The following is a 27,956-nucleotide window of genomic DNA, read 5'->3' on the forward strand; positions in this document are numbered from 1 at the left end:
TGTTTGTGGCCAGAGGCTGCAGGCAAACTGTGTTTACAGTGGGCAGGGAAGGTTCCCTGGGCCCCAGGAGGGAGTGGGGCTGGCCTGTTGAGCTTTGGTTCATGCCATGCTAACAGTGGTGGTGCCTCAGGACTGAGAGCCTCCGTCTTGCAAGTCCCCAACCTCAGGACTAGCTTCCTTCAGGGCCCGTCTCCCTTTGAGATTTTCTGAGCCACCTGTCCCTAGGGAGCAGTGAATCAGGGCAGTGAGTGTGGCTGGTTAAAGCTGAGATGCCTGTGCCCAGGTCCCCAACTCTCTTCCATAGTCAAAAGGCTTAGAAGGAAGTTGAGGGATTGGTGTTTCTCACGGAAACAGCGTTTTATTTCTTGGAGGTAATTTGTAAGTTTTCTTAGCTGGTTCTAGGCACTAAGCTAAAAGCTACTGGTGACTTTGAATCTGCACTACCCCATGAGGTCGATACCATTACAGTCTGCATTTTATGATTAAGGAGACTGACTCTTTCCCCAGGTCACACAGTGAGGCAATGGCAAAACTGAGAACTGCTGCCTCAACTCATTCTTACCTTTTAGTCTTCGCTGCCGCAGGCCTGGCTTGGCTTGCTCCTTCCCCACCCCAAAGCACAGCATAATCCTCCTCCACTTCCTGCAAAAGCACTGCTGGAAGTGACACCACCACACACCACATCAAATGCTTACCTCCTCTGACCAGCTCATTTCTCATGGCAAGTGATGGGGCCGCAGGCAGGCTCTGCACACAGCCAGATGCCATCCGTGGGAAGAGTGGAGAGTGCTTGATGCTGCAGCATTTGGAAGATGCTTCTTAACCACGGGTTTCAATCCCTTCTCTACCCATACAGCTTCTGTTAAGGCATTTCGGCCGTGCCACTCCTAATTTCCATGTGAACTCTGTAAAATTAGAACTCTTTGATCTGTGGTTCTCTCTGGTCAAATTACCAAGAAAAGAGGGATGTACAACCTGAGAAAGCATGTTCAGCTTTATCTTTTTTAACTTTTTTTATTTAAATAAGGAGAATTCTTTCATATGGAAAGAGCTAGTACAATCACATATTTGAAAGGAGAAACAATAGGTACTGAACCGGAGGGAAAGGGCGAGGGTTTGAGTGTGCCAGCACCGGCCTGGTGAATCCACGATTCCATTTCCCATCCAAGGTAAGTTTCCCGAAATAACGTCTAAACAAGCTGCACTTACACCTCTAGCCATCGTCTGCCCTTTCAAATATCTGGTCTACATGGAAAGACAAAGAGGAAAGGCCAAAACATAAACAAAAGGAAACAAAACAAAAAACACAGCCCTCTCAGGAACCAAACAAAAACCCCCAAATCCTTTTTTTACTACACAAGGCATGAGGTCAAAAGCTTAAGAGTATAGTGTCCCCTTTAGATCATGGGAGAAAGGCGTCCACACAGAGCCTTAGCAGGAATTTCCACTCCGAGGCTCCGGAACATGCTGAAGATGGGGGCTCTGGGGGTGCCACTACCATCCTGGAGGCCACCAACTGGGGTAGAGACAGTGAAGAGCAGGTCTCACGTGCCCGAAGACCACCAGCCAGATATACACTGGTGGCCCTGGTGGAGCATGGCAGGGCAACAGCGTCCATCTCCAACACCAAGCCACTCCTGTCCTGGATGACTTCCTGCTTAGGTCCGTCACATTTCAGAAGAGAGCTGGCTTTCTGGAAGCCTGTTTCCCATTCATCACAGAATATGACAGAGCACACACACTCTGGTATCCTTGGTCTTCAAAGGCCATTTCCAGCAGACCCTCTAACCTAGGCTTGCTCTGCAGGAAGTGAAAAGGGACAAATGAAGATTTGAGGGGCAGCCTGCAGTTACTTGGCAGAGGGGAACCAAATGGCAAGGGAGCAGGCTCCACCAGAGCTGCCATGCTGCCGCAGCAGGCCAGGCCACAGCACGGCCGTGCACCTGTGTGCGCTCAGCTTCCAGAAGGCGTCACTGACCATCCGGAAGGCAGATCCATTAAGATAGGAGGGCGACAGCTCGGCTGGAGAGCACTGATGTGAATGTTTAACAAGGTACCCCAGTGTCCCTAGAAGTGGCTGGAAGGACCACAGCTTTGGAACTGAACTGATTTTCTTGAATGTGAAATAAAGTCATCCTTTGTTTCCCCCTTAAGGAACCTAGAGCCAGAGTGTCTATGAATTCCAAGTTTGAAAACAATACAAATGTTTAAAAAAAAAAAACTGGGGGGAGAAGCCAACAGTGAAGAAAACCAAACCGAATGCAGCTAGCATTGAAGTCCCCAGTGGGTGGATGAGCATTTCAGATGCACACCCACACTCTGGACTTCATCCCACTCTAGCGGACAGTGGACAAATACCACCGCAAGGCCACTGGTTGCTGAGCAATGGGCCGCACCCCCGATGGCAAAGGCAGAGCTGCCAGCATCGGGAAGAGGGCAACTTGAGCAGGCAAAAGTGAGTGGGTTCTGACCCCCCACTCAGCAGCAGAAAAGGCAAGCGCTGGTCTCCACCTGTTCCCACCAAGGCCCCGTGGTATCCTGGCAGAAGCCTCTGCATGTATCTACGCTCTGAAGATGGGGGTTTGAAAACAAAATAAGACCCTACGTCCTACTACCTTGAGCTTGGCTCTAAAACCACGTGAAAGGAAGAGATATATTGCACCTTAAAACGTCTCTGCACTAAGAACTGCATTTAATCAGACCAAGGAGGGGTTGGGGCGCTGGGAGGCCTGAGGCCTGCCCTCAGCCCCCAGTCTCATTTAAAATCTGCATCTCAGCGAAGAGACTGCAGCTCAGGTCACACAGAGGTGGTGACTGCACCAAACTTCACATGCAATTTCCTGGCCTTTCCTGCACAGAATTAATTCAGACATTATATATAAATAGAGCAGTGAAACATTTACTTCTTTTTTTTTTATCTAGACCTACAACATCAATACATATAAATAAATTCTAGTGTTTTTTGTTTTTTTATTTGGGGTCGGGGAGAAGGAAGGAAGGAAATACCGGGTAAGAGAAAAGGGCTGGAGAACAGGTGACCTTTTTGTTTTTATTTTTTCTCAAACAGCAAGTACTGTGGGTCTGATGCCAGGTTCACCTGAAGGGTGTATCTTTTTAACAGCATCCGGGAGGCTTTTTCTTTCGACAAATCGTACGCACCACCGCGTCGGGTGGGAGGGGTCTCGCCATGTGGCTCAAGTGTCCAGGTGGAGATGAATGTGTGGCTCCCGCAGGCCTGGACTCACCCAGGAATGGCTTGGCAAGGGGGGCGGATAGGGACAAAGAGGGCTCATCCCAGGCCCCACAAGCAGCCGCTTGCAGTGGGAGAAGGGAAAGCAGACACGCAGCTCAGGTAGGGAATGCCCGGAACTGTCAGGTGGACAGCCCCTGGGGAAAGGACTCCAGCGTAAAGACTGGATGAAGAGGGAAAAGACCAGGTGAGGGCAGGAGGGGAGCTGCTGAAAGATGCAGGTGAACAGTAAAGCAGCTTTCAGTAAAACTGCTCCTTCCCAGGCAGCTCTGGGGTGGGCACTGTTTGTAGGAGGCCGTTCTCCCACTTCCTTAGAATTGTGAGAGCAGTAAGAAGTTACTTTAGCAGTTCCTAAGATGCTCCTTCCCCATGTTCTACACTAGACACAGAGCTTAGAGCCCAAGCCCGAGCGCTGTCCTGCACCCATGAGACGCCGAGGGCAGCCTCTGGGCGGTGCATCCCTGGCCCTCTCCTCACGGTGTTCTGAGCTGGCCTCCTCTGGAAGGACAGGTAGACGCTCAGTGACCCCTAAGAACAGCTAAGAAACTTGAACTGTCCCCTTCCCTTTCCTTGGAATGACAGAATCTGGAGTGATTTCCTTGTTTCTTATTTAACAACGACAAGCCCAGCACACGATGGCTCACACAAGCCTCTGGCTGGAGAAGCTGCCCCTGCAGAGACTGCGCAGGCCCTCTGGACCTTGGTCAGCCCTCCACCCAGCCTCACCCTGCCCCCGCCCCGGTCATCTGAAGACAAATGAGACTGATGCCTGCTGCTTAGCTCAGGCCCTCCTGTCCTGACAACCTGGGTCTGCTGCTGGGAGTGAAGCAAAGGAGGAAAAGGACAAACTCCCAGCGGCCTCACTTGGGGACCACACGCAGGTCCACTCCTCCGTCACCAAGTGGTGTTCACGACGAGCTGTGTGGGAGGTGGAGACGGGTCCAGAGAAAGCAGCAGGCTCCAGAAGAGGAAGGAAGGAAAACAACAGGTTACAGAAGGCTTCAAGGAAAGAGTGCGTGAAACACAGCGCCCCTGAGGGGCAGGGTGTGGAGCCCCAGAAGCAGAGGGCACGGGGCCTGGGATGGGCCTGTGGTGTCTCAGCTCATCCCATTTGGGCCAGCCTGGGAGCCACCAGCAGCCACCTCCATGACTGGTCTCTAGTGCTCAGCACATCCACCGGCTTCAGAGCAGCTCAGGACAGGGACCCTGTGTGATTCTCATGCTAAAACCGTCATCAAGTTCATGGGCTGCCTGTAGGCACCCTGGGCTCATCAGGCCAGGAGCTGGAACCCAACTGTGACCCCCCCGCCGCCACCTGCCTGCTGCTCTGCGCACCCCATTGCTTCCTAGGCGGGGAGCCAGGCACCAGAGTGCTCGCAACGGGTGCCCTCGAGAACCTCCATTTCTTTTTGCAAATAACCTCAAAGATGAACCAGCTGAGGAATCAGGAGGGGATGCATTCTTAAGAGTCACCTCTTAAGGTACTGCAGTGACGTATCAAATTAAACTGGACAGAGGCTAGAGATGGGAGGGAGGAGAGGGGCTGGCGAGAAACATATAAAAGTTCAGCTATACACAGGGAGCTTGCGTTTCTGTTTTCTTTTCCTTTCCCCTTTGTAAAAACCTTGGCTACATTTTAAAACAAAAAGCCTCAAAGTAAAATGACCCTGCTGCCAAACCACTGTGCCTAGGACTGGGCGGCTGGGCCGGAAGCACTGCTGAGAAGGCGCCCTGGCTGTGCGGCAGGACAGGGAGGAGGCAGGGAGGGCAGATCTGCACTGCACGGGAGGCGTCACTCCACGGTCACGGTGGGAGCAGATGGGATGAAGGTGTCGTTTGCTTTTTTGTTTCATATCAAAGCAAGCGGGTCATTGCCATATATCCACGGGTGCAAGCTGGTTGACAACGGAGCTTTCGGGAGTGGAGAGGAGGGAGGTCTCTCAGTCCGGGCCAGGCATTTGGACAGTGGATCTGGTGAGGCTCCCGAGTGTCGGCTATGTCAAGGCCGCATGGCGGCACCATCCCCAGTGGGGCGACATGAGGTGGCAGCCAGGCACCATCAGGCCTTACTCTCCTCCACTTTGACAGCCCGAGGCTTGATCGCTCCGGTTCGCTTCATCTGGGAGGCAGCCGAGGGGGCCTCCTGCAGCTTCACGGCTCCCAGGCTGGGTTTCTCATCCACTCGTTGTTTTGCCTTTGGACAGATGAATGGGAAAACAAAGTGACCCTGGCGCTGAAGCGTGTTTGGACACACAGTTCCCACCACTCCCTTCCTGCTCCTGAGATGCAGGGAAAGCTCCCGTAAGTCATCCGTCCCTTGGTTGAAGGACCAGACTTAGAAACCCTCCTCCTAGTAAGGAAAGTGGCGCGAGTGCCCTCTCTGCTCCCTCCTATGAGCCCCGAGTGCAGTGATTCGGAGAGGCAGGAAGACACCGGGTCCTCCACAAAGAATTCCGCCATGGCACATCCCAGGGCGGAAGCAGTTCCGGTCCCAAGGCCAACTGGAAGAACCTTTTCAAATCAGTGCACCTCCTGCCCCGCAGGCAAAAAAGCCCCTTCGAGTAGATCCAAGTGCCCCCTGCACGTCTCGGAGCCCCCGACTGTCTGCTGGGGCCCTAGGCAGACTTGCCCCACAGATCTCTGGCCGCGATTCAGCCAAACCCCCTACCACTCCCACTCTGTAACCTCTTCCTGGGGCCCCATTCCTAGTCAGGGCTCCCCTGGTCTGTGGCTCTACACAGGGAGTGGGGGGGGGAAGTCACAGAGCAGTCAGCGCATCTGCCCCCCACCAGGCCTGAACTCTGGAAGAAAGCTTTAGAAGCTCATTCCACACAACTCTCATGACCCCCAAGGGAACCAATGAGAGCAATCACTGCCCACCTCTACCAGCCAGGCACAGTGACTGATTAAAAACCCAGGTCTGAGGGGCCTAAGCTCTGAGCCCCAGCATGTTTTAGAGAACAGAGAAGAGAATAGTGCCTGCAGGAAAATACACTGCGATGTCCTTTTCATTATATGGGTAAAATTAACTTCACCTGTGCTCCCACCCGGCCAAGACAAAAACGAGACACACCACTGACCAGAACCAGCGCGCGCACCCGGGCTCCTAGAGCCGACCCCCAAACCTAACCGAGTCTCCCAGGGCACCTCAGCCCCGACCTGCCAGGGCTGGTCCACCTTCCAGCACCACCTCCTCAGAGGAATCGGCATCCTCCCTTCTCTGCAGGACAAGGAAGGATCCAGACGCCCGTCAAGAGGAGAAATGCCTTCGCCAGGAGGGACGCGGACGGCCCAGCTCCTGGTTCCGTGCTCTAACCGCTAGGGCATGGCTCTCTTTAGACAAGGAGCGCTCAGATAGGTTGGACAGTCCCTTCTCTTTTGGCGCTTGGAGACAGGCCTAAGTGTCCAGGGCTGAAGGGTCTGGAAAGCCATCTTCTACCTGTTGCACGTAGTGTCCCTGCACAGAGCCCATGTTAACTGCTGATCCAGAGGGCTTCCCACTGGGGCTAGCAGAGCTAGGCCTGAAAAAACCAAAGGCAGGGGTTGAGAATACACAACGTGTCACCACAGAAATGGAGTCAAAGCCTAGCACACGGAGGAGGCACAAGGAAGGAAGGGCCTGTGGCCAGAGGCGCGTGCTCGGGACGGTCTGTGGATCTCTCGGATGGAAAACAACCATAGACCTAAGACAGCCCAGAACGCAGAAGGGTGAGGGGGTGACTGTCACTGACCACCCCAGCACCTCCAGGACAGAGCTCAAGGAGACGCATCACAAGAGAGGGAGGCCCAGGCCCTGTACAGGTGGGAACGGCTGTCCTGCTGTGCAGAAAGCGACACTGGCTGTCTCAGGGTCTGGACCAACATGATGCAGTGCCCCAGACAAAAGGCCTAGAAGCCTGACACTGAGCCAGAACTGTGCCGAGTATTGTTCTAGTCTTAACTTTTTAGAAGAAGGGGTGGGGGAACCAAAATGTACAACATACTTCTAAATGTGTCCCAATGACCACTAGTTAGTTCCCAGGGATGTTGTGGGTGCTACGTGGAAAACAAGTCTGCGGTCAAAAAGCCTAAGTGCCGTGTGCAGAGTTCAACAGGACTCTCAACCTAGGGCCGCTCAGCCTCTGTGTGGTGAATGCCCTCCCCAGCAGGCCAACCCGGGACAGCACTCCCCCAAGGACCTGACCAGGGAACCCTTGTTTTTGCAGCGCACATCTCGGCAACTCTATTTCCAGAACACTTTGGGAAACACTGCTTTACACAATTATAGCAATTCCCCAACCCCCCTAAAACACCATAGAAACAAAGCTACTAGTTTAAGGCTTCCACTGTCTAAATATGCTCCAAAGAATAATCTGCTGCCATTCATTCCTACAACTACATAGACACAGGCGACTCTTGTCCTGTCAGGCTCTGTTCTCTGGGTTTTGCCTTTTTGAGGCTTCTGGAATCTGCTTGTGGCAGCAGCAGGACAGCATCTGCTGAGACCTGCAGCTGCCTTCCTCCTTCCAGTTCCGCTCCATGGTCGGTACTGTCCAGCTATCTTTTTCACACAGTCCTGATGTTTTGGTCTATATGACAGACATGGTAGGAAAACAAAATGTACTAAAAACAGAAATAAATGAAGCCAGGAGAGTGAAAATAAGAACAGAAAAGAAAGAATGGGAGGAAAATTCACAAAAACCCCTTTCTCTGGAAATGAAGGTACAAGAGTGGAATGCCGTGACGGAAGACAGGCAAAGGGCAGCGGGCCAGAGGGGGCGCAGCCGGAGCAACCTGCAGACCATGGGGGCCCGGCTTGCAGAGCACTCCTCGGGTCTGCAAGGACCTGTGTAGTCATGGGGACACCTCGTGGCGCCTGCAGCGATGGTATTAACCTCACAGGGCACCATGGGTCAGGCAGGTCTGTTTCACTCATTTATAAACACAAAGGGGTCTCAGGACTCTCCCACATGTAACAAGGGTGGACTGTACAAGCCCTCGGAGCCCAGGGCCAGCGCATGCTGCCTTCACACACCAGCACGGGCAGAAACGGCAGTGGACCAGAGGCTCTCGCTGGCATCCGACAGAGCCACCTGAGTATCCAGCTAAGGGGACCCTGAGACAGTTGCTGGAGGTGGAGACAGACACAAAGGAAGCAAAAAGAGGGTGCTGGTTTGTAGTGTGGAAGGAATGGCCCCACAAGCCCAGCAATAAAAAGTCCCCTGGCAGGGGTCATAGGGCAAGTCCGAGGACAGAGACGCTGGGAAAGGCCATGCTTCTCCCCTTGCCAGGCAGGATGCAGCCCTGTGGCCAGTGGGTCCTGTTTTTGGATCTGATGGGAAGTCACGTCAGTCCTGACGCCTACTAAATGTCAGCCGTTCCTTTTCCTACCTTTCCAGGAAGCTCCCCAATCCAGAGCATCTTATTTATTATAATGATTAAAGCCGAAACCACTCTCCTGATTCCTCACTCCCCCACGTTTAACTGCAACACAAGTGCATCCCCGTGCCGAACCACCACAGTGACACGTGGCCCACAGAGGGACCAGGTCTCTGGTGGCTCTCCCCAGGCCCACAGATTCTTCTGAGCCACCGGGCCACGGCTCTGGCAACTGCTCAGCTCATAGCACACAGTCCCCAGGGAGTGGTTTTACCTGTAGGTCTGTGGCGATGGCACGGGGCCTCCTGAAGGGACATTCTGTTTACTGTCGGCAAAGTGGAAGCCTTTCATCTCCATCTGAGAGGGCTAGAGAGACCAAGCAGCAACAAGTTGTCATTTGAGGCCCTGGACACAGCTGGACCACACAGACTCACTGAACAACCCAGGGCAGAGGCGGTGAGGGCCGTGCGAATTCCCAGGGAGGCATCTTCTAGAGCAGTGGTTTTTGGCACCAGGGCCCAGTTTCATGGAAGACAATTCTCCCACAGACCAGGACAGCTCTGCAGCCCAGGGGCTGGGCACCCCTGTTCTGGAGGAATCTGCAAGCCCCTCCCCTCCAAACCAGACTCAAGAGGGCTGCTTCTTAGAAAGCAAGAACCATCACAATATTTTGTTCTTTTTTAAAAGTGAGGTGGGAGAGCCAATGAAGCATGGCCGTCCATAGCAGGGCCTCCTGGGGAGCCGGGGAGGAATGCTGGTTCCTGGTCCTCAGCCGTCGACAACTTCAGAGTCCCCAGGACCTGCCTGTGTGATGGCCCCACACACGGTCACCTTCCTTTCTGCCCTGACAGTCCTGCACACACCCAGGCCACTGGCTCTTTCTACCACACAGGGGTACTTAGCTTGCTAGAAAAGGTTGGTGACACAAGGTCCCCTCCCTAGGGTCAGAGGCAGATGGGTCCCCTTACCTCTCTGCTGGTGTTCAGGACTGGCGGCTGGGACCCGGGCGGAGGAATCCTTCGGGGGGCCCCAACAGAGAGGCTCTGCCCAGGCGGCAGCTGAATGGACTGGGGCAGGATCAACGGCTGCTGCCCCGAGCCGTACCGAGGCAGTGGCATGGTCAGCTGTTGGGTGACAACGACAGTCAGGAGGGGGACCGACCGATGCTACGGAGAAACCCCAAACACGCACCAAAGAGCGACTGCACATGTACTTCAAATTCATACACTTCAGAAGAACTAAAGCAAAGCCTGCACACAGCAGGACACGCTCTGATTTCTACTGTAGCACAGCAAACATCGCCCAGGATTTCACACCTTCGATGGCAGGGGCACGTCTTCTTGCTGGAATGGAGTAGGTGGTGAGAAAACGGGCAAGACGAAGCTGGCTGCAGGCACAGGAGCTAACAGCGTTAAGTGTGTCTCATCCACATCTCTGCTAAGGGCTGCGTCTATCTTCAGCCCTTTCTGCCTTTGTCCAGCAAGTGCTTACTAAAAGCATACGAGGTGCTGGGGAAGCGGCAGGGCCCTGTCCGACATGGGCCTGCACACTGCCAGGGTGGCATGTCACACGCTGGACACAGCTGCAGGACACTCAGGGTGCAAAGTGGCACAGGATCTGTGTGTGCACACCAGATCTGTGGGTGCACACAGGGCGGGGTGGGCAAGGAGAGGACGAGTGAGGAAAGTCAGAAGTAATGGCCAAGCCAAATCCCAAAAGATGAAAGCCGCACCAGACGTGTATCTCTGCATTCCTCTGTACAGCACAAACATTCAAGACTCTCACTGTTTTGCATCAAGTGGTGGTAAAAACAAGACTGGCTGGATTCTGGGCTGTGGGGGTTCTTTGAAGCATGCTGTGACAGGAGAACAGGGTGGCTGCAGGGCCTAACTAACTAGAACAAGATAGGTGAGGGGGAGATGTGGGCCTGGAGACTCTTAAGGACAGGGGGACACAATGGGGTAGCAGGGCTGGGCCACGTTTGGTCTCTCAGTCACTGTCCTCTTCATCTCCCTGCTATTGAGTCCACAGTGGAGGGTCAGAAGGATCTATTGGAATTACATCACTGAGACGTGTAGTGGCCAGAGCCGCAAAACACCATGCTCCTCCTTGGAGCACCAACATGGTGCAGGATGAAGATGATGGGGACATGCTGCCATTTAGAGTGCTGACTTGGGGTATGATCTGACTTGCAGGGAGGCCAGGTAGGAGCCCCCACAGGAGCTGGACAGCGTGCAGCGGGGGTGGAGGGGATGAGACTCAGCTGGATTCTGAATGCTTTTAAAGCCAGAGCCGACAGGCCCGCTGAAGGGTCGGGTGAGGTGAGGGGAGAAGGGAGCAAAAGAGGACATGGACTGGACAAGCAGAAGGACGGGGAGGAAAATCGAGTTTTGGATATGATGAGTCTTGAGATGTCATGAGACCACAGGAGAGGTGCTGGAAAGTTCATTGGATTTCACATTCAATTCCAGGGACAGATCTGAGCTGAAGATGTCCATTTGGGAGTGAGGAGAAGATGGAGGAATTTAGAGCCATGACTCTTAAAAGACGCCCAAAGCAGGGCCCAGGGGCATGCCAACTGTTACGGACTGGGAAGGAGAGGGGACAGCAAAGGAGACTGAGGAGGAAGTCTGAGGCAGCAGGAAAGCCAGGAGTGATGGCCTGGTAACTGGGTGAAGACAGTGCTTCAAGGGCTGTGGGGGGCGGGATTACGGGGTCAGCACTGCAACTCGTCTGTGTACTGACAGGAAGGGCCATCCGATGCATGAAAGGGAGGGAGACTTGCTGGGGTGGGGCCCCCCAGGGGCACAGGCAGCACCCAGGCAGGGATGTGGCCACAGGGGCTTGGAGACTGTCACTGCTTCTGTTTCCTGGGTGACACAGAAAGGGAGATCACAGATGGGAGGCAGTGAGGGGCAAGATGCAAGTCTGAAAAGCTGCTAGGAGGGTGGTGGTTGACTCAGAGCCACAGCTTGGATGAAATGCAAAGGACACGTGGCTCAACGGATCTGCTGATGGGGAGGAAGAAGCCAAGCCAAGTGGGAGAATGACAAAAACGTGGGTGGTGGAGACTGGGCGTGGTGGCTCACACCTGTAATCCCAGCACTTTGAGAGGCTAAGGTGGGTGGATCACTTGAGGTCAGGAGTTCGAGACTAGCCTCGCTGACATGGTGAAATCCCATCTCTACTAAATATACAAAAATTAGCCGGTGGGTGGTAGGCGCCTGTAATCTCAGCTACTCGGGAGGCTGAGGCACGAGAATCGCTTGAACCCAGGAGACAGAGGTTGCAGTGAGCCGAGACTGTGCCAGCCACTGCACTCTAGTCTGGGTGATAGAGTGAAACTCCATCTCAAAAAAAAAAAAGAATTTTCGAGCTGGGTCACTAGAGGGAGTTGAAAAAGCCAGAGGTGACAACTGAGAGGGACGCTGGAAGTTGAGATTATGCGAGAGCCACAGCTACTGGGAGCGGCCAAGCCTAGAGAGAACTGCACAGAGCAGGGGCCCAAGTGAACAAGGGCACCAGTGGTGAGGAGGGCACGAACTGCATGGACAGGGTCCATGGCACAAAGACCCAGGGTCATCTCTGCAGACATCAAAACCACTAGGAACTGGAACAGGAGAGTGGAGACAGACTGAAAGCCAGGCCAGACAAGGAGGGTGACCCTCAAAGGTGCCAAATGCTGCCCACAGGTCGACGGAGAGGAAGATTTCACAGCAGACGCTGGATGTGGTGACGGCACCATAGCAGCGTGGAGGGCTTGTCAGGCACAGTCTATGGTGTGGGCTTCAAAGCTGGGGTTTCAGGGAGGAAGGAAGGAGTCTAGAAGCATCAACAACTATGCAAACAGGACTCCTACCCCATTCCACACCCTACTGCACAAGGGCAGGGAGAAAGGAAGGAGCCCCCATCTGGGGGCTGCAGGAGCAGGCAGTGCTTAGGGCACAGCCAAGTCTTGAGAATAAAGAGGTGGACGAGGGGCCGGGGGTGGTGTCTCACGCCTGTAATCCCAGCCCTTTGGGAGGCCAAGGCGGGCAGATCACTTGAGGTCAGGAGTTCGAGACCAGCCTGGCCAACATGGTGAAACCCCATCTCTACTAATACAAAAATTAGCCAGGCGCGGTGGCACACGCTTGTAGTCCCAGCTACTCAGGAGGCTGAGGAAGAAGCATCGCTTGAATGCGGGAGGCAGAGGTTGTAGTGAGCCGAGATGATACCACTGCACTCCAGCCTAGGTGACAGACTCTGTCCAAAAGAAAAAAAAAGGTGATGGGGCTACTCAGAAGAGGCTGATTTCCCGCACACTGAGGAGCGGGCACGGTGGCTACCAACGAACAGCATGATAGGCCAGCACACACTGAGGCGGGCGGAAAGAAAAGGCAAGGTCATGAAGGAAAGAAGCCTAGGGCTTTGGGTGGAGTGACTGAATTCCTGACCTGTGGGAGCTGGGAGTCCAACATCTGGGAGGCACCCAGGCCTGCAGCCTGGCCGAGCTGGCCCTCATAGACCAGGGCTTGGTTCCCGCTCATGGGCTGGTAGGGTGAGCCAGACTGCGGCTTCACCATCTCCAAGGGCTGCATGCCTGGGAACGCAGAGTACGGAGGCTTCAAGGCTGTGCCCCCAGAGAGGATCATGGTGCTGGGCGGTGACAGGCTGGGGTGCATGTACACCTGAGATCTGCAAAAGCCAGACAGATGGTCAGGATCAGGTCGATGAGTCCAGCTGTGGATCTCGTCCCACCCGTCAGAGATCCCCCAGAGAGCTTCCTAAAACACAGATCCCCGGCCCCACTCCCAGAGCGCGACTCAGAGGGTCCAGGATGGGGCCTGAGAACAAGCTCTTAGATGGCGCTGATGCTGCTGGATTAAACAAGTGAACACATCCAAGCTGTACGAGGCACAGGACATCAGCCACAATGACTGGCAGCCACACTGACAGAGCAGCCCGCGGTGGGGAGGAGGCAGGGAGTCAAGGGGAGAGGAGGAGGAAGGAGCAAGGGAAGGAGGCAAGATGACATGGAAAAGCAAAACAAGGCCTGCCACATATCAGCTCACCCCAGGCCTCTCCTAAAGCACAGTTAACAACGGACTGAAGAGTGATCCAGAGCAAAGCCCCACCCCTCCCCACCCCGCTGCCCCAAAGCAGAGAAGCACCAAACAGCCACAGGACAAAGGCTGCACACAGGGCTGAGGCCCTGGCTGTGAGCTGCCAGCTCCACAAGCTGGTACCTGAGCTCACCTGAAGGGCTGTAAGGAGCTGAAGATCTCCTGGGACTGGGACACAGGAAGCCCACCCCTCAGTCCAAGCTGAGCTTGTGCCTGCAGAGATGTGTGAAGGGAGATAGGGATCTGCTGGGCAGCGGCGGCCTGTGAACGGGAAAACGGGGTGGTGGAGGTAACCGCAAGGCCCATCCAGGTGATTCCTCCCCTCCCACCTCCCCTGCCCCTCTCCACATGGCTGCTGGAACACCGCCCAAAATTCAAATGCCAGCATGTCATTCCTGGGCTTCCCTTGCTATTGGGATAAAGCCTATAATGAAAAACTGGTAGCAGCCCCAAACCGCAGCATCTCCCTACCCTGGAATTCTATACGGCAACAAAAATGGATTCTAGCACATACATCAACAGCGGTGAGTCCCAGAAACATAACGCTGAATTTAACGACGTACAAAAACAAAGATACATGCAGTCTGACCCAGTTATGCAAGAACCAAAATCTTGAAAACCAAACAATACAGCAGTTAAGAACATGTTTTTAAAGAGGTCAGCAGAGACCACGTCCTCCATCAGCAAGCCTGCGCTCGGAGCAGATTCTGCCTGGAAGGCCACTGTCGTGGCTGGGCAGGCACATGGGTCGAGGGGCGGCTGAACCATCCCAAACACCCAGCACCAGCGTTAGAGGGGAGACTTCCAAACATCACCCCTTGGCAGCACAGAAAGTATGCCAGTCCTGCATAAATAACCAACGCCTGCTCATTTCTAAGACTACCTCTTTCTAATGCATCCATGCCTGGGAGTTTAGGCCTTTCTTCTCTTCATCAGAAGGATACCTGATCACCAAAGAAAATTCCATTTTAGCTAATTCCCCGGCTAGGACACAGGAGGGAGAACTTTGAGAAAGGAAAACTAAGCAGAGTCTGGAGCAGCCAACTCCACTCCTCTTCCCTGTCTCTTGTTTATTCACTTAACACATGTCTCCTGGCGGGCCAGGTGCTGGTCACCACATGTGAGGGGGACGGAAAACCAGACAGACAATGAGCAGATAGAGCAAGCCAATTTCGCCTTGTGCTGGCTCCTCCCCACCACCCCCAGCCAGGCCACCTGGCTGGCTGCTGTCACCTGTTGGTAACTCTGCTGCTGAGGTATCGTTTGAGGAACGAGCCGGGGCTGACTTGCAAACACATGGCCATCCAGGTACAGGGGCGGGAGGTGGCTGCCTAGAAACAGAGCGGCAGAAGGGAGGTAGAAGAACATCAAGCCTCACTACTTCTGGATGTCCCTGAGGGCGACAAGTCTACAGGTCTGCTCTACCCAGGAGAGTCAGTGCGGACGGACAAGGGCATGTGTACAGAGGCTGCTCGGTTCCCTGTGTGCCTGAAGCACGCGCCTGCTCACAACACGCCTGGCACACACCTCAGGGAACCCAGGGAGGATGCAGCGTCAGACCTAGGAGGTGGGAGGAGGCAGGTGGGCTCTGGCCTACCCTTCCCACCTCCCACTCATCAACTGCCCCAGACACTCGAAGGGACATTCTACTTTAACCAGGGCTGCCTTGGTCTCTCAGTCACTGTCCTCTTCATCTCCCTGCTATTGAGTCCACAGTGGAGGGTCAGAAGGATCTATTGGGATTACATCACTGAGACTGGCAGCTGCGCCCTCAAAACCCCCACGCTTTCCCTTGGGGACGTCGACACATGACAAGGATGGTAGCAGTCAGGACAAAAACAGCTGCCAGTGACTAAGGGCTCTGTTGATACAAAGCCCTTTCCAGGTAAGACCTGGCTTCACGGGTGTGGCCACCTCATGGAGCAATGTCATCGCCCCCTGTTTCATTTAAGAGAGGAGGACGCTGTGGCTCAGCGAGAGCTGATCACCAGCCGAGGCAGCACAGCTCCAGCACGTAACCCAGGTCTGACTCAAAGCCAAGCCTTTGCCCGCTCCTCTCACCAGGAGGCAGGAGTGCCTCGCTGTCGCCCCAGTTCTGTTTCCCAGCATGGGGAAGCAGAGCGTGCACACTACCTGCAGCACAGGGCGCTGTGGCCACTCGGCCTAAAAACAAGTTGCTACTTCTACCTGCTACTTCAGACAAGGCCAGGAGGTGGTGTTCGGGGCTGTTAATCCATTTCTCTTGACAATAAATGGAGAAGGACCCCAAGGCCTGGCTCAGGGGATGAGATACCTGGCATAGAAGCAGAAGGTGCTACAGAGGCCACAGGCATGGGTGGCATGGACACTCCACCGAAGGAGCTGTAGTTGACCCCGCTGGAGGCACCCACAGAGGATGGAGGCTGGATGCCTGAGCCAGCGCCGCCTGGAGAGCTCTGCTCCGGCAAACTGGGGGAGTTTTCCCAAGCCTTGCGCGCAGACTCCATCTTCAGAAGCAAGGGTGGGGGAGGGATGAAAATTACTATCATGATGGCAGTGGGCAGCACCGATCTAAGCTTTCGGGGGGTCGGGGACTCCTCCCTTCTGCCTCTTTGTAAGCTAAGGTACTGGGTGGGCCCTCGCCCAGCTCAGGGCTGGTGTTACCTTCAGAGTAAGGTCGGCGGTGGGGAAGGACATTGGGGAGAGACCAATGGCCCTCTGGATGTGATGGTCCCGCCGCAGGATGGGGATACTCTGTGTTAACCCTGCCTGGAGAGGAGGAAAAAGAAACCATGGAACACAAATAGGCACAGAGACGGCTTTGCCCAAACCCACCCATGGCTCGCCTGAACACACTCAAGGCTTGTCCAAATGCCATCTATGACTTGCCCAAACCCATCTGTGGCTTTGCCCAAAAGCACCTACAGTGCCCAGCAGCATCTATGAATTGTCCAAATGCATCTTCAGTATTGGCCACATGTACCCAAGACCACCCAGATGAAACTGATGGCAGCCAAGACCACGACTGATCTCCTTGAGATGGCTGCCTCCATCAGTTTCCTCCACACAAGTCTGCAGAGAGCCACCCCCATATCCACACTCCATGGTGCCCTCCAGACAGGGAGAGCCATGTCCCAGCAGTATAAGTATGGACTGGCTGCCTGCACGCAAGCACCTGGTTCAGAAGGCACCTGTCACCTGGCCTGCAGATGCCTTGGGCCAGACAGGGAAGGCTGTGTCCCTCAGCAAACAGTGAAAGAGGGCTCTGGTAACAGGTTGAAAATGCAACAGTGCCCCCCGCCTCCTGCAGATCCCCGGTGTCCATCCACACATGATAGGGACTGTAGACTGTCAGAGTAAAGAACCTTGTAGAGCCCAGCACTTCCACATTTTTTTTCATTCAACACCTGTGAATATTGTACAGCACTCACATTCCTTGGAATCCTCTGGGAAATGCTGCCCAAATGATACTCATTCATTCAACATATGCACTAGCACCAACCCCTGCAGGCGGTGAGGACAGAGCAGTGAACCAGACGTCACTGCGGCAGCCTCGGCCACAGCCCTGAGTGGCCACAACAGATGCAACTGCCAGCTCCTGAGCCCACGGTGGAGCGCCAGGAGGTCCTCTGGATCACAACAGATCGCAGGTGGCAGGGACCCTTGGATGGTGAGATGGGGCCTCCTGAGGAGGGCTCTCCTACTCGATCTGTGTGCCCCTCACCCCTGGCCACGGAAAAGGCAGCCTGAGTATGGGCTCGCACCTGGCACAGAGGAGACAATGGAACCAAAGAGACCCAAATAAACCAGACCTTAGGAACTATACGATCCCCATTGGAAGGTCACAAAACCTGGGCAGGAACATTTAAGCACCTTTTAAGGACACGGAGCTGCTAGCAACTGAGTCACGTGCCAGCCCAGGTCACCTGAAATACGTGTGCTGTCTCCTTCGCCCAGGGCCTGCCAGCCCCAAGCCGCGAGTGCAGCCAGAAGCGGAAGTGTGGACTTACATTACTGGCCAAGGCGTCCTGAAGTTTAACCACCGGACTCCCAGCAGGGCCAGAGGCAGAACCAGGCGGCAAGCTGAAATCGGAGTCCTGGAGAAAAAAAAAAAAAGCCACACAGCCCACTGAGATCCTCCTGGCTCTCCAGTCCCCAGAGGCACACATTCACGTGATGCAGTTTCCGTGACTCAAAAACTCCATTGAGCAGCATTCACTGGAGCCACACATGAGCGAGATGGCCAGAGGCTTCCCATGGCACAGGAGACAGGACGCCAGCTCCACTCCTTTCCCCCTGTCCCTTGGGTGGCCTGACAGAAACAGGGAAGATCGCTGGCCTGTCTGGTGTCAGTGAAGCAATCTTTAAAGCAACTCAACAGAGCACTGGCCACGTGCAGGACTCCATACCAACATTCTAGCCACTGGAAGAGTGCTTGGCTCCTGTCCTTCTATTCTTTCTAGGAGATAATCCTGTCTGAGCCCCCAGCCTCTCCAAGTACCAAAAATAAAAAGTAAAAGAAGCAAGCAAGAAAACAAAGCCTCACTTTTGGATTGACTCCAAATTCAATGGGTGGCACAGGCAGCACGGAGTCCACGTGAATCTCTACTCCGTTAACAGGTGGGACCACAGTCCCTTGCAGCCGCTCAGCCCCCTCTGAGCCCTTCCTGTTTTTCAGAGAACGCTCGTTGCCGATGGGTCCTGGTCTGTGCTCCTTGCTCTGTCCAGAGCCTTGTTCTGAATCCTTGATAAAAAAGCAGAGAGGTGGAGACACAGACTGGAATGACCACTCTCTCCAGCTTCTACTGTCACAGGAATTGAGGACGACGACGAGACGATGGCCCCTTCCGCCCAGGCCCTGGCCACTGTGACTGGAACGTCCAGGTTACCTTCTGCTCAGATGGCTTTGGGGCCTGCTCCTTGTGGCTGTCAACCTTGGGTTCCGCCAGGCCAGGCCCGCTCATCTCCTCTGGCTTCAGAGTCCCATACGGGGAGCTGCGCTGTGAGGAGGTCGCAGACGACTCCCGAGACTCGGCGCTCAAGTCAACGCCACTATCTCCCTGGCTGCTCTTAAAACCCTGCTGTGCAGAGCACAAAATGGGTTATAGCCTCAAACTCCCAACTTGATTATCCAGAGAGTAAAACTGTGTGTGGCACACAGACTTGTCTACACCAGCTGCATGCCCCTTGCCAAGTCTGGTCCTGATCTTGATCCTGCCCTGCTGAGGATGCCTGACAACTTACATGTGGCCAAACACACCAACCCCGATAGAGCTTGTGACCACAGAATCTTCTGCAGGCCCCAGACCGAGGCTGCCATACCCATCTTACTCGTGACCCACACCAGACTACATGGCTGCTGACGCCAGTTCAGAGGCGGTCCTGAATCCCTCTACCCACCCAGCGTTAGGTCCTCCCTTGTTACCCCTTTTCTCTTTCTCCTGCTCATGCACACCTCATGTACAGGCCAGAAATCAAGATGGAAAAACACTGATGAGCTTGGCCCCATGGAAACAACCTAATTCCAAGCTCAGCTGCGGTGGCAGGGGCTTGGTTGGGTTGGATGCACAGATCCATGGCAGGCCGGCTCTCTGGATGGTGAGCTCACACTCATCCCAGGAGCAGCATGCGGGCAGCGGCCACACTCACCTCCGCAGAGCCAGTCTCGGTGCTGCTGAAGGCAGTGACGGCTTTCCTCCAGGAGTCGTTGGCTGGGGCCTGCACAGGGAGAGCTGCCAGGGGAGGGAGACAGAGTCAGGGCATCAAAGAGCAACCCGTCTAGAGAAACACAAGTTTATGACCTCTTAAAGAACAAGCATAGGCACGGCTTGCAGAAATCCAACTCCCCTGCCTCCCCTGCACCCCTGACCCCAGCCCCCTACCTGTGACACCCAGTGAACAGTGTGATGTGGAAGAGCTGGTCTGACAGTCTTACCCAACTTTCCACATCCTCATCCAATGTGTTTCTCAGCATCTCACTCATTACGGGAGAGGGTGAGTAGGGCAGAGCCCTCACTCCTGCCCATCTGGATTCTCTGTTGCTATTTCTGCTATGCTCACACTTCCTTTCACTTATATTATTTCTAAAAGTTGGTAGCTTCTTTTTTTTTAATTTAAAAATATATATTTCTTTCTATTTTTTGAGACAGAGTCTCGCTCTGTCGCCCCGGCTGGAGTGCAGTGGCGCGATCTCCGCTCACTGCAAGCTCTGCACTCCAGGTTCACACGATTCTCCTGCCTCAGCCTCCCGAGTAGCTGGGACTACAGTCGCCCGCCACCACGCCCGGCTAATTTTTATTTTTATTTTTGTATTTTTAGTAGAGACGGGATTTCACTGTGTTAACCAGGATGGTCTCTATCTCCTGACCTCGTGATCTGCCTGCCTTGGCCTCCCAAAGTGCTGGGATTACAGGCGTGAGCCAACGCCCCTGGCCTTCTTTCTCTTTTTTTAAACAATAGAGACAGGGTCTCACTCTGTTGCTAGTCTTGAACTCCTGATCTCAAGTGATCCTCACGCCTTGGCCTCCCAAAATGCTGGGATTATAGGTGTGAGCCACCACTCCTGGCCAAAGTTGGTGGCTTCTACAGAGTCTCTGAAAGATCCAAGTGGGTATTACTAAAATTTTTTAAGCTCACAGACCACTTCTTGAGTGGCCCTGGATCCTGAGCCCAGAAAAATAGATATGCATGCAAAAGTTGACATGCTAGCAGGGGGTGGGGGCACATATCTGCAATCCCAGCTACTCGGGAGACTGAGACAGAAGGATTGCTTGAACTCAGAGGTTCAAGTCCAGCCTGGGCAACATAGTGAGACCCCATCTTAAAAACAAAACAAAACAAAACAAAAATCTTTTCACATGCTATTTTAATATCCAAGGGCTCTCTGAAGCCATCCTTGGACACAACCCCTGGTCTGAGGAACCAACGAGACTCTGCAGAATTCTGGAGGAAAAGATCTGACAAAAGGGGATGATGACTCACACCTGAGAGTCACATCTGACTGACATCTGGCAGTTCAACCAATCTGGCGCCTGGGCATTTTTAGACATCAATACTATGACACCTGTCACTCAGTCACTACCAAATGTAGCGTTATTGATGTTTTATCAAAGGATTGTGCTCCCTTTCCATCAAAGCTGGGCATGTCGAATATTATTTTGTAGTTTACAAGAACCAAAGTTTTCACGTTTTCACCGAGCACATGAGGACAAGCTATGTGGAAACAGTGAAAGAACCAAGGCCCAGAACTCAGTGTCTCGGGTGCTTGTCCTACGACCCTGGAGTCCCCTGGGTCAAGTCTCTTCCCTCTAAAGCCTCAGCTGCTTTGCAGAAAACTGAGCTGGCACTAGGTGACCTCTCCGAGATCCTCTCATGGGCCCAAGCTATGAAATGTCAAATGTCCTTACTTTATTCATCTATGCACCCTCTGGGCTAACAGTGCAGGCTCCTGGCTCATGTAAGCCTCAAGAATAACCTATTCTTTGAAAATAGCTTTTTATTTTACAAGGAAAAATACCCAGAAAAATTACATTTGATATAGAATTTAAAAAAAAAAAAAGTTTTCAGGGCAACGAATTTTCTAAAAACTAACGTACACCCTCTTCTGGTCTCAGTTTGCCTTTCCAGAAGAGCATTCAGGAAGGAGTTTCCAGAGCCTTCCTCATGTTAAGAAAGGGTGCACAGCACAGAAGAGAGCTCCTGAACTCTTGCTGCTGGTCTCTCAGTCACTTGCTTCTCTTTTGTAAGTTAGTGGGATAAAATGACAACCAACAAAGAAGGCCAGGCCCACTAGTGCGCGATCTCAGCTCCAGGGGCCATCCTTTTCCACACTGCTGGACGTAATGAATGCTCTGCTCTTCTACCAAATTTTAGGCAAGGAAAATTGTGTATCTGTTTGGGGGCTGCAGCAGCAAATCGCTCAGATGGCATTCGGCACTAGCTCAGCAGCGGAACCCAGCAAACAGGCACTACTCCATCTATATTCATAGCTCAAAAGCAGAATCCTCCCCAAGAAGCAAACCCGGTCCGTGATGTGACCTTGGACACCACAGCTGGGGTCACATCCCCCAACTCTCACCCTGGCTGCTGCTCTCCCAGATCTCAGTGCCCAGGCTGCTGCCAGGCACGGTCACGTCACCTTGCTCCAGACATAAGTTGTTCTGCTTTTTCGCAAATCGAGGAGGAATACGGGAGGAAAGGCCTCGACCCTTGACAGGCACCTGAGGGGAAGAAAGGGTGCTGTAGTCTAGCTTAAGGCACAAAGACTGATAAATTCTCCCCAGGATAAGTGTCCCAGGTACCAAAATCACACCACCTGAAAATGCTCCAGAGACGTGTGGGATGCTCGTCTCCCAAAAACTCAAGCAGAACTGCGATGCCAAGCAAAGCACCCCCCAGGAAAGACCTGAAAGGCCAATGGACCGTGACCTGTGTGTGGGTCCAGCCCTGACTCCATTTTAGTACAGGGTTCATGATCCACGTGACTTCAGGGAGACAAATCTCATTCCACTCAGGAATGAGGAGTGGGGAGGGAGGAGGAGCTGGGAGCTGACGGAGGTCTGCATCCTGGCTTGGACAAATTTCCACTATTATCACCCTAGACAAGTCACTCTCTTCAAGACTCAGTTTCTTCCTCTGCATAACAGTGATGCCACCACCTAGTCCTACTTTGATAGAAGGGCCTTGGTAATAGCAGGCATGGGGAGACAATGTGTGCTTGCTAAATACTGTCTTCCTCTCTGCCACCTTGAGCTTGACCGAGAACTCCCTTACTCTCTGGCTCTGGGTTTCCTGGGCATCTGCCAGCCTGCCCTCCCGCCCCATGCCCCGCCCCCCAACCCCTCACCTGCACGGCCTGCTCCTTCTTTCTTCTCTCTTCCTCCAGCAGGCGGCGCTGCTTCTTGGTCAGGACTTCGATGAAGCCTTCGCCCACCATAGAACCCACCTCACTCTCCTCCCCGGGACTGGACCCGCAATTTTCGATGATGGCACCTGAACCAAGATTTCACGAGAAGGAACAGTATTTCCATTCACCAGAAGGCAAGAACAACCCAATTCAACACGCGCCTAAGATCTAGCGTCAAGCTCAACACAAACCTGGACAGGACTTCTGCACCTTTCTCAGGCCACCTCTGATCTAAAACGTTGTTATCCCAAACCAAAGAGGTCCAAGAGCACGACTGAGAGAACACACAAAGGGCTTAAACCCCAGCTCTGCGACCTTGGACACACCACCGAACACCTCTAGGCCCCAGGCTTCCTCTCTTTAAAACGCAGAAGCCACAGGGTGTCACGGGGGTTCAACAGGCTGTGAGCAACACCCGTGGGAATCCTACCTACTCTGCTCAACTCTACAGCCCCAGAATCCAGCCCAGTGCCTGGCGAGCTGTTCCTGAAAGCTACGGTACTCAGTGCAAAGGCAAACTCGGGCGGCCCGAGGACTGCCCGGCCCCTGGTTCCACCTGAGTTCTTTCCCCTGAAGATGTGAGGACGACTTACTTCCATAGTTCAGGTCAAACTGTTTCATGGCCTCTCCCTGTTCACCTGCCCTCGGAGCAGCCAACTTGGCCTCCTTCTCTGCCTTCTTACTGGAGGCTTCGGGAAGGTCAGCATTGGCATGGGCTGCCCGCTCCAGGGCATAGGGGGAGTGGCCACTCCCACTGCTGCAGCCACTAAGACCTCCAGGCAAGGCCTCATCTGGGGATCTGTAAGGGAAAGAGGATCTTGTTAACCAGAGGCTGTGGAAGGAGGGAAAACAATGCACGTGCACACTGCCTGCACACAAGCCTGGCACCCTGATCTAGGTCCACTTCCTCTCGCTGACTCCTTGGGTGGGGAGGAGCGGCTGGCTGGCCACAGTGCATCCATGTCCGTGTGCAAACACACGTGGAAGGCTGCCCCCGCTGGCTCTGCCTGCTCCTGGGGAAAGTGGCTCTGTCACCTTCTGCTCCCCAGGGCTCTCCTACATGCTATGTTCAGAGAGTGCAGGGGGGAGAGAGTCAAGGGGAATGTGCTCGGAATGGAGCCACCAGTATTTCTGCTCCTCTCCAGGATTGCCCTGCAAGAGGGCCCTTGGGGCATAAAACTGAGGTGAAGCCAAGGGTCAGCCTCTAGCACCTGGAAAGCTAGATTAGACGCCACCTGAAACAGTCAGTGTTCCCTGTGGCTCCTCCTCTGGGAATTTCTCTGCCTTCAATTCTAAGGAGGGTGGAGGTGTGAAGCCATCTTCCTCAGTATGCTGAAGACAGGGAAGGCCTCAGCAGCCCCTGTACCTCCCTGTGTGAGCTACAAGCCAAGCGCAGTCAGTCAGCCCAGACTGTGCAGGGGACCCTCTCCTAGTCCCTGAGCAGAGGTCATCACCCAAATGCCCCTGGCTGTGGAAGAGGTACTCGCCAGACCATGCGCAGCCTGCTCCCCTCTGCACTTGCTGGGCTCCTGCCATGCTGAGGTGGCAACCCCACCGTGGGGCCACATCTCCTCACAGTGGAGAAGCAGAACCACCTGGGAAGAGCCACTTCCATGCAGCCACGAGGGCAGTGATGCCCCCTAGGATGCTGCCTGGCAGCAACTCCGGAGTAGAGGATTCTGGTGGACTGACTGGCACCCGGCACTGTGCACAGGCAATGCTCCTCGTTGCAGTGGCCCCTTGGCGGGGCTCCAGGGACACACGCAGGGACACATTCCTAGACTCCCAGGCCAGGTATTGGACAGCGGCCTCAGAGCACCACTGCGGAGGGGGGTTGGGGGGCTCTAGCCACAATAACACCACCACGAGAAAAGCAGACAGGCAATGCGGGGGCAGGTGATGAAGACGCGCACAGACGGGCTGGGGGCAGGCCCCCAGTCCCGACACACGGCGGCATGCATGCGTGAACTCAGTGCTGCTGAGAACAGAACACAACAACAAAAAGGGCCCAGATGGTGTCTGGTTTTACCTTTTGACTTTCAAAGGCGTCCCATTCTGTTGGCTCTCATAGCGAGGGGAGGTGTCACCACCACCTGGCCTAACGGGCTTCTCCCCAAACCCTCCCGGCTCCAGCTTTCGGCTCTGTCTGTCAACCAGTGGTCTCTGACTGGAGAAGCTCCTCTTGGCCAGCTCCTTCTTCTCACCCAAACTGGCCCCCGACAGGCCACCGTCTACCTGGGAGTCAGGCTCAGACCCGGGGCCTTCCCGCCGCTCCCGCCGCTCGCTGAAGTCGCTGCTTTCGGAGGCCGTCTCCCACTCCTCATTGGCGTGATCGGAGGAGTTCTGGTAGGAGAGCTCAGGGGACCTGCGGCCCACAGTGCCACTCTTGTCCCCAGAACACAGTTTGGGTCTGCCTGGCCACTGACCTGCCAGCAGGTGGGGCTCCTCCTCGGGTCCCCACAGGCCCAGGGACTCCCGCTCTTGCCGGAGGCGCCGGAAGCGAGGAGGCTTATCTTGGCGTGGGGGGCGCCTTCTCCTGAAGGGCCGGTTCTCTGCATTTTCAGAATCTGCCACGTGGTCATCTTGGAAGAAGGACCTCTTGTCCTCTGAGCGGCTGTCCTCGAAGCCCCTGCCACCAAACGTGTCAGGGTGTCTGTAGGAATCCGGGACATAGTCTCTGTCTGTAGATCGCCGGGATCCGCATGTGTCGGAAGGGCCATATTCCTGCCAAGGGCTGCCTGGACTTTTGCTCTGCCAGTGGGGTGACTCTTTGGAGACGAAGGTTCTCCGTCCATACCCGCAATTGCTCAGCCGGGGAGGGAGGGCTCGCCCAAAGGCCCGAGGGCCTCGGCTCTTGGCATCTAGACCGCTATGGTCCTCGGAGCACACCTTGTTGGACCGCCAAGAATCTCTGCAGTCGCCTTTCTTCAAGGCGCTCTCCTCCCTCTCCAGGAGCGAGCTTTCATTCCCGTTCTCGGAGCCCCTCTGCCGGCGGCGCTTGGGAAGTTCTTCATACTCTGAGCCCTCACTATGGGTCTCACTGGCAACTCTCCGTCGGGGCTTGGCTCTGGGGCAGTCCTCTGGCCGAGCAAACTCTCGCAGGCCCCGGCCACGGCCGCTGCGCTGGCTGCTGCAGTAGATGCTGCGGGCACCCAGGACCCCCCCGCCGCAGAGGCTGCTCCCATTTCCGCCGGCAGGCCGACCACGAAAAGTGAACTCTCGGAAACCACGGCCCCGGCCCCGGGCCTGCCCTCTGACCCCAAAGGCTTGTTCCTCATCAATAAAGATCCAGTTATTTCTCTTTGTGGGGGGAACATCGCTGGACTCTCGTGGGGGTCTGGTTTCCCAGGCCTTGTCAGGTTTCTCCTCCTCTTCAAATTTGGTGGCCTCGTGGCCAAAAGTGGCATGGCCAGGGCCTTTGTCCTCCAAAGTGGCAGTGGAGGAGTTGGCCAGAGAGGCGTCATTCTCTTCGTCTTCGTCCTTTTCGGCCATGGGGCCCTGCTCCTTCTCCTTGGCCAGCCGGGTGCTCTCCTCCCCTAGCTCCTGCTTAATCTTCTCGAGCTCCTTCTCCTTGTCTTCCACCTTGAGGGCTTTCAGGACTGGTTTCTTGATGGGTCCCGACCTCCGGGTCCTGCCCGTCTGCTCTGGGTGCTGGCTGCTGGAGCTCCGGGGCTCAGGAGTCCATTCAGGCTCCGAGGACGGCTGTTTGTTGGGGCTCCCATTCTTGTCCCAGGAGATGTTAAAGGCCGTCTCCTCCTGGGGTGTCTCCCGCTCAACACCATGGGCTGTGTCAGCGGTCTCTGGCTGGTGGCTAACATCCCAGCTGCCACACTCTGGCTTTTTCTCATCTGGGACAAAGTCAGGCTCCAATGGGGAACACCTGAGGTTTTGGGTGTGACCCCCAGGAGCACCCGCTTCCTGAACATTTTCTTGGGGTGGAAACAAAAGCTCCTGGCCTATTCTTTGAGAAGAGATACAGTTGTCAAAGTCTGCTTGGGCCTTCTTGTCAAAAGCACTCAAGTATTCCTCCCCTCTCTCCTCAAAGAGATCGCGCTGGGCACTTACGCCCCCTGCCCTTCCGAGTGAGGCAGAGAAAGAGCTTTCATTCCTGAAAAGGAACCAGAAAAATCAGTCAATGTGATTGGAGCCTGGTTCCTGGTTTCCATGCTGAACACAGAGCTTAGTTTTAAAAAGAAAAAAAAAAAAACTTTTTAAAAAAGAAAGTTAGAAAAAAAAAAAACAAAACACATAAGCACCAACATTTGCTCTATCGTTAAACACGTCTCAGAAATGCCAGGCCATGAATTGGTCGGTGGCCCCTGGAGTCCATGAGAGTGAAGACTGTCGTGGCCGCTGGGTGGGCGCAGCGGGCCCCCTCGAGACAGAGGAGCCGGGCAATCCTCCGGGTCAAAGAGCAAGCTGGAGCCTGGGAGGCCGTGAAGAGTCTGGGGCCATGGGGGTGGCAGGGCTAACTCTGTTTACTTCCACAGAAGAGCCAAGACCCATGCTCTGGACACCACCTGCCTTGTAAAGCCCCCACCCACCTACCCTGTGCCCAGGGTTTGATGACCCCAGGACTTCTCCTTCACCTTAAGTCTCGCCATCTGAAAAGAGCCTCTTGCACAAAGCATTTAAGCAATCCTCCTCACACTCTCCTTCCCCAAAGGAACCAGGAGTCCCTTCAAAAGAGCACGTCTCCCATGGGCAGTGTCTCCTGGGATGGTAGCTCATCCCAGGGCCCTGTGGATGAGGATGGTAGCTCATCCCAGGACCTCTGGATTCGGACCTGGAATCTTCCTTCAGTGGCAAGGCAGCAGGACCAGGCTTCATCTCACCTGACACGCATGTCCATAGCCAAGGTGTCGCTCGACTTCGGGTGCGTGAGCGGGTAGCCCTTGCTCTGCAGTGCCATGTAGCCCTCTGGGCTCCACACAGGGGGTGAATCGATGGGGGTCACTTTTCTTTCTTGGAGTGGGGGCACACAGTTCTGATCCTCAGAGCGACAGCCTGTCCCACTGAGGGACTCTTGGGGCATCATGGGCTTCATCAGTCCTGAAGAAGGCAAAGACTGATCTACATCATCTCATTTAGAAAGCCCTGCTCCAATCTCAGGCTCAACCAAAGGCCCAAAGAAGTCAACAGTTACCCTGACTGTCCCGTGGATACAGCACCCCACCCACCTACACATCACAGGGCTCTTAATCTGTCCTGACCTGAAGACCTCTGAAGGCACACACGCATGCACCTTGCCTGGTTCAAAGACCTGTGAAGTCCAAGGAAGCGGGCAAGAAAAGCACATTTGTCAGATACGGGCTTGGTCCTTAACACTCACAGGACAGGGGATGAAGTCTTTCTAAAC

General features: G+C 54.5%; 1 protein-coding gene, 2 non-coding genes and 1 pseudogene across 35 annotated transcripts in view; 1 reads left to right on the top strand and 3 right to left on the bottom strand.

Moving 5' to 3' along the window:
- Nucleotides 1–994: 994 nt before the first annotated feature.
- The window catches only part of PRRC2B (proline rich coiled-coil 2B), a 131,891-nt gene continuing 104,929 nt past the window's right edge, over nt 995–27,956 (bottom strand). For 14 of the 33 annotated variants that reach the window (XM_077967413.1, XM_077967403.1, XM_077967417.1 and 11 more), the window contains 18 exons: nt 27,433–27,649; nt 24,627–26,705; nt 23,191–23,396; nt 22,538–22,683; nt 21,770–21,911; nt 19,342–19,424; nt 18,582–18,773; nt 18,239–18,436; nt 17,703–17,789; nt 16,357–16,461; nt 16,007–16,199; nt 14,947–15,044; nt 13,847–13,974; nt 13,045–13,285; nt 9,577–9,732; nt 8,883–8,974; nt 6,690–6,771; nt 995–5,444 (listed from right to left, as the gene is read on the bottom strand). In XM_077967413.1, coding sequence (XP_077823539.1) covers nt 5,310–5,444; nt 6,690–6,771; nt 8,883–8,974; nt 9,577–9,732; nt 13,045–13,285; nt 13,847–13,974; nt 14,947–15,044; nt 16,007–16,199; nt 16,357–16,461; nt 17,703–17,789; nt 18,239–18,436; nt 18,582–18,773; nt 19,342–19,424; nt 21,770–21,911; nt 22,538–22,683; nt 23,191–23,396; nt 24,627–26,705; nt 27,433–27,649 — 4,580 coding nt within the window. In that variant the 3' untranslated portion in view covers nt 995–5,309. Of the gene's footprint in view, nt 5,445–6,689; nt 6,772–8,882; nt 8,975–9,576; nt 9,733–13,044; nt 13,286–13,846; nt 13,975–14,596; nt 14,658–14,946; nt 15,045–16,006; nt 16,200–16,356; nt 16,462–17,702; nt 17,790–18,238; nt 18,437–18,581; nt 18,774–19,341; nt 19,425–21,769; nt 21,912–22,537; nt 22,684–23,190; nt 23,397–24,626; nt 26,706–27,432; nt 27,650–27,956 lie in introns of all 33 variants that reach the window. The other 19 variants (XM_077967415.1, XM_077967407.1, XM_077967414.1 and 16 more) reach the window with 9 other exon arrangements.
- On the top strand, nt 1,042–1,842 carry LOC106993589 (uncharacterized; annotated as a pseudogene).
- Nucleotides 10,594–10,679, bottom strand: LOC114672903 (small nucleolar RNA SNORD62). The gene has a single exon (XR_003723432.1). It is a non-coding gene; the product is annotated as a small nucleolar RNA SNORD62 (small nucleolar RNA).
- LOC114672904 (small nucleolar RNA SNORD62) lies at nt 15,384–15,469 on the bottom strand. Its single transcript, XR_003723433.1, has one exon. It is a non-coding gene; the product is annotated as a small nucleolar RNA SNORD62 (small nucleolar RNA).

This window comes from Macaca mulatta, chromosome 15 (genome assembly GCF_049350105.2).
Source record: "Macaca mulatta isolate MMU2019108-1 chromosome 15, T2T-MMU8v2.0, whole genome shotgun sequence".
NCBI classification, from domain to species: domain Eukaryota; kingdom Metazoa; phylum Chordata; class Mammalia; order Primates; family Cercopithecidae; genus Macaca; species Macaca mulatta.